Raw genomic sequence first — 5,827 nt, 5'->3', positions numbered from 1 at the left:
ATGAAGACAGAGAAGGAAGATCTGATTAATCAGTCATCACTGTCATTTCATTCGATTCAGCAGTATCTTCATCACCTCTAAGTGCTGCCCATTGCCTGAACTATTACAGGATGGATAGAATGGAGTAATGACAACGGGTTCATATTGTGTAACATTTACCTTGTAAAACAGTATATGATAATGAGTTCAATTCCATCTAAAGAATAAGATGAGTCAACACAGTAGTTGCATTTTCCTAAGAAACAAGTAATTAAACCACATCAATAGTATCAATCACGGCTACACCATCGGAAGATGATTCTTCTCTTAATCGAACAATGCATATAACATCTTTCGACGCTATACACCAAGCATTCTGAATCGCTTGACGTTGCTCCTCAGTCCAGTCAAAGTAAATGCCACAAGTACATCGGGCCCCAGAGGAATGAAGCAATAGACACATCAACAACTCAGTAGCAGTTTCCGGAGATGACTGACGTCCAAACTCAAATCCATGAAACTCATTCAATCCAAGTGTTTCCAATGCTGAACAGATTGTATTCATTAGATTCCAGCCATTCCGACTATCACCTTCACATACCCGCTGGAGAATAGGATTCAAAAGACTCATACGAATAAGAACCGGAGTCACAATGGATCCACGAGTTAAATCACAGAACTGATACTCCACTTCAATATCTTCCCATGAGCATCCCTTTGACAAGAAATACTCGTGAATTCGATAATGGTTTGTATCTTCTTGTATTTCCTGTTCTTTCTCAGAGAGGATAGAGGAGTTTGAAGTATTCAGAACCGATACCTCACTCAATCCAGAATTCAGTTTTCGACGTTTCTCATCATTTCCTCCAATACTCTTTCGTTTCCCAGATCCATAATATGATTTCCTTTGTCGTTCAGCAAGGAGAAGCTCTTTGGAAAAGGAGAGAAGGAGTGGATGATTCTTCCTTCTTCCTTCACCAACAAAGAATCCAACAGCCATTAGGCGGACTTTCAATCGAGCTTGATGAGATGCTGGAGGTAGATCCCCATTCAGGAGCAAACGAATTTCAGTTCTTACAGCCAGAAGAGCAGTTTCCATAATCGGTTTCTTGATACTATCCTTGACAACTGCTATCCATAAGCGAGTTTCGGCATTGATGGATGAATGCAATGCAGTCACTAATCGTGAATGCATGCCAAATTCACCTCTAAGAAAATCAAGAACACGATCTGTTCCACGGAACAGAATGTCCCGCAAGTAACAAACACAACCCAAAGACAAATTAACAAACACAGATGAATACCGTTCAGGGACCATCAAAACCATTACATTTCCACATAGGTCACACAAACACACATCATAAAATCCTTGTTCTTCTTGTTCTCCATTCGTAATCTCTCGTTTCTTCAATTCACTTCGAATCAAAAATACAAGAACAACGTCACAACAGTATCGAGATAGTGAGTCCTTTGAAGTATACGTTGCGAGTTCTGAGAGAGATTTCACATGACGTGGAGTCCAAAAATTGAGGATCCTTTGATAGTCGAAAGTTGGGTGCTGAGCATACTCCGCTTTGTATTTCTCTGTAATATCGTCCCATCGAGTTGAATTTGAAGATGACAAATATAGTGAGTTCTTTTGTCGACTAGGATTCCGTGCTTGAAGCATGGTTACTCGATATATATTCCCTTCAATAAGTGATTCATAGAGCTCCAGAGATGTATTCCATAGAGTCACTGTTATGGAGTCATAGATATGATGATGTGAACCAATTACCGGGTCGACAGAGAGTCCTGTCTGTAAACAGAGTGAAGACACATCGATCAAAGGAGTATTGGAAGGAAGACAAGATGAAGAATAACGATAAGGAGAGATAACTTGAAGACAACCCACAATTGAGACATCTCGATCATGGAAGTCAGCCTTATCCATTGCCTCTTCCATTGCTTCTTCAATCTCTCTCTTTCTTCTTTCTTCCATACGTTGACGCTTATAATCCTGTTGTCGATTCAACTCATCTTCCGATAGAGGAGGATTCTCCTCTTCTTCAAAAGGCTCTTTCTCCCATCGACTTGACAACATCTGAAGAACAGAGCTGTAGAGCTCATGTTTGGTTCGTTCCCATTCTTCTCTCACTTTCTCTTCCTCTTCTTCAGTTCGACTGATCGTTGTATCTCCAATTCGTTCAATGAATCGGAGACCATATTTACGAGTGATCAAGAGATCAGTTTGAGGAAGAGTACCACCTTCGTTCACACAATCATTTGGGTTGACATTGAAAACCGAGAGATTAGTAAAACCAAGATAACTATTCCATACAGCACGACGTGTGTTATTGTACTGAAGAACAAGTCGAGGATTGGTATCATTGGCTCCCTCATATTCAATTGGTGTAGGTGAAATACGAGAGAATTGACTATTTGTGGTTTGATATGATGGAAAGAAAGTGGAATGAGCTATTCTAGGAGAATTTAATTTCATTTCTAAAGGAGAACAACCATTTGTATTGTCAATCATCTTAGCACAAGCAATTCGGAGTTTCAATCCTGGATAAATTCGATGGATTTGAAGGAGATGAGTTAGTGAAGGATCCAAGACAGCTTCAATAAAATACCAACCATCCGTTAACTCGATCCGACCAGGTAGATTTTTCTCTTTCTCAGAGGTAGTTTTTTCTCCAGGTTCTGGAATGTCATCATAATCGGGGACTGGTGGTATGAACAGAATATCACTAACCAGCAATACTATCAAACGACCTTCATTTTCATCTCGTTGAACAAGTCGTTTTATGGGAGGAGGTTTGGCTAGATAACATTCAGTAATGTATCTCCATGATAGAAGCTGAATCACTGTACAAAACTTCAAAGGGTCATTAACTCCTTGCCACTTACACTTACTGCTTTGTTTCCAAATAATGTTTCTCCACATACATCGAATCCACTGCTTACTCAACAGATTACGATCAGCACCATCGGCTACCATCCACTCCAAAATCCTTTGAAACTGAGGAGAAGTTGAATCTGGATCTGTGTGGAAACCAGTAGGAAGAGAGTCAGAATTGGGTGATTCAGGATAGAGAACAAACTCCGCATTCCGATTATCAACTTGAAGAATAAGTGAGAGAACCCCAGCTTCTTCTTTCTCCTTCTTGAAACTCGTATTCTCTTCATATTCCAATCTAGTAAGAGTGATATTCATATCAGCAGATTGAAGTGGATCTGATGCTTGTAATACTAATTCTTGCGTGTCAACAGCCTCTTTGAGTCGTTCATATAACTGTTTATATTCTTGACAATAAGGATATCCAAATCTCTTTTCAAGAGAATGAAACGCCTTCATTGTAGTGTTGGTAAGTTCATATGTATGAAGATCCAATCTATACTGATATTGTTCCATATAACACCTAATAACTTCTTCACTACTAGCCTTCTGATGATCCGAATCTGAACTTGAAGGACCATACACTGTTGAATCATTTTGAATGAATACTGGATGAAACCGTTTTCGATTCGAGTTCTCGGCTGATGCCTGAGTTCCACGTTTTGATGACGATATGGGAGGAAGCCTGGAGAGAGGATTTGCTCTTTCTCGATTCACTGAATGTAAGAGGGGCCTATCAGGGTCAGGAAGCTGAGGCTTCAGAGGAACTGGTCCTTCGATATTCACAGGGACTTCGATTCGAGTTCGCTCACTTTCTAGTGTATTCTTTAGAGGCGATGTTTCTCTGTCAGGAGTAGCTGGAAGAGTATGAGTTGAGACAATTGAATGATCAGCTTGTTCGGCAAGAGATGCAAGAAGAGAAGAAGCTTGCTCTAATCTAGCGGCAGAGATTGAGATGGAACGACCTGAAGCAGTACCAAAGAATGAGGATTCTGTTTGGATCGAATCAGTTTGATTGGGAAGAGGATGGGAAGAAGCATCATTAGATGAAGTGAGTTCAGTTAGAATAGCTCGACCTCGATTCATTTGGTCTTCATTCAATTCAATTTGATGACCTGAAGCAGTTGAAAACAGACTCGACCTACTCGAGGGAGTGATTATCGGCTTTGTAGTAGTTAAACCACTTGTCTCCATAGCCACAGCATGTTCGTCCCCCATTGAGGAGGTTACACACTTCTGCTGACTCCATGAAACACTATCCTGATTTGATAAAGAGGTCTGAAAACTCTCAATCTCCACGCTTTGGCCATCAGACAATGAAGAGGGGGAAGATAGAATTGTATGATTAGCACTCAAAGGAGGAGGAAATGGTCTTAAAGCTGGTCCTCTTTTCGGGGTTACAGGTAGTAAAGAGGAACAAGGATGTAATACCTTTTCTGCTTCGTGTACTCCGATAAAATTAGATAAAATGGATTTGGAAAATGAACGAGAAGTAGCAAGAATACTTGGAGAACCACTGACATCAACACCTAATCATAAGCTAACTACCTTCATATTCACAAAAACCACGTGCGCTAAAGATACCACTAACATACTCAAGATTTGTAGTATCCTCTTCCATCAACTCTGTTAGCTTACTTTCTTTATCCTCCGGTAGAGCATGTATTGAAGTATCTAGAATGGTTATAAAACAAAGGAATTATTACCTGCTACAGAAATCTCATGTGAAGAGCCATCTGACGATACAACTTCAGAATTAGCTAATAAATGATCCAATATGACAAAATAGATACAGCTATCAGACTGTTGAGAATCACCTAATTGAGTGTCCCTAAACAAGTCATCTGACATTCCAGAAAAAATAGCAAATGACAACTATCAATTTTGCAAATCAAAATGACAGAAGAATGAACATAGTCTTCCCGCCAAAACTTCATCGAAGAAGCAGACATAGTGATTAGATTATTGATTTACCCCTATTGAATGATACTTATTGACACTAAAGGAAATACTCCCTCCAGACAATGCATCCATTTGTTCATAAGAAACAGAGAGTCATTAATAACTATTACGAATTATATCACAAGCAATATCAGCATCAATATCTTTATCTTCACCGAAATGAAGATTAACAGCAGTGAACTTAGCATGAACTTCATCAATCCATGCCTTGTCCTGACTACAATCACATTCACTAATATGAGTAGGAACACCCATATCCTTCGAATAGAAATCATCAATCATTTGAATGCAAGTTCGAGCCTTCTCTTCAACAGTTCCTTCAGTCACTCCAAATACTCTTTCAGCCATCTGAGCCAACTTCCATTTCTTTGTTTCAAACTTAAACTCCAATACACGTCTCTGAACACAAGCAAGAGTCTGACCATGATCCATTCCCAAGAAGGCAGTCAATTCATGACCAATCACATGAGTAGCCCAGTCACCTCGAACTCCTTTATCCAGCCAGTGATTCAATGCCTGATTAGCAGCCCACATGATATTAGCACGAACAGAATAATCGTTAGGATTCTCTTTAACCAGTCTTCCATTATCAATAAGAACCTTCAATAGAGCCTCAGCATATCGATCCTGAACATCAGCATGACGACAATCAGTGATGTATTGTTCACACACATGAACAAATGCATCAACAACCCCATTTGCAGTCTGTTTGTAAGGAAGAGACATTGAAGTATCAGGATCCAATACTGCGAATACAGGGAAGTTATTGGGATTGTGAATACCAAACTTGCCATGAGTTCTTCTGCAAGAGATCACACATCCACTATTCGATTCAGATCCAGTAGCAGGAAGAGTCATAATCACACCAAGAGGAACAGACTTAGGACAACCAACGCCACCTTTCATCAATAAGTCTTCATAAGGATTCTCTCCATTATAGAAAGCAGCCATTGCAATGAACTTACATCCATCACTAATTGAACCACCTCCAACAGCAAGAATGAA

General features: G+C 39.8%; 2 protein-coding genes across 2 annotated transcripts; both read right to left on the bottom strand.

Annotated features, from left to right (window-relative positions):
• Nucleotides 1-250: 250 nt before the first annotated feature.
• JH06_4985 (hypothetical protein) lies at nt 251-3,946 on the bottom strand (the record flags this gene model as incomplete). The annotated part of the gene is made up of 1 exon (XM_014669696.1): nt 251-3,946. One exon carries the CDS (start codon nt 3,944-3,946, stop codon nt 251-253), a length of 3,696 nt encoding a protein of 1,231 aa, XP_014525182.1.
• An 890-nt stretch (nt 3,947-4,836) lies between these two features.
• On the bottom strand, nt 4,837-5,773 carry JH06_4984 (iron-containing alcohol dehydrogenase family protein; the record flags this gene model as incomplete). The annotated part of the gene is given in 2 exon segments (XM_014669695.1): nt 4,837-4,925; nt 4,945-5,773. The coding sequence occupies 2 exon segments, from the start codon at nt 5,771-5,773 to the stop codon at nt 4,837-4,839; spliced, it is 918 nt and encodes a 305-aa protein (XP_014525181.1).
• Nucleotides 5,774-5,827: the final 54 nt, after the last annotated feature.

The sequence above is a fragment of the Blastocystis sp. subtype 4 genome (assembly GCF_000743755.1).
Source record: "Blastocystis sp. subtype 4 strain WR1 chromosome Unknown seqid_0433, whole genome shotgun sequence".
Classification (NCBI taxonomy): Eukaryota; class Bigyra; order Opalinata; family Blastocystidae; genus Blastocystis; species Blastocystis sp. subtype 4.
This window is presented reverse-complemented; position numbering and strand designations above follow the sequence as displayed.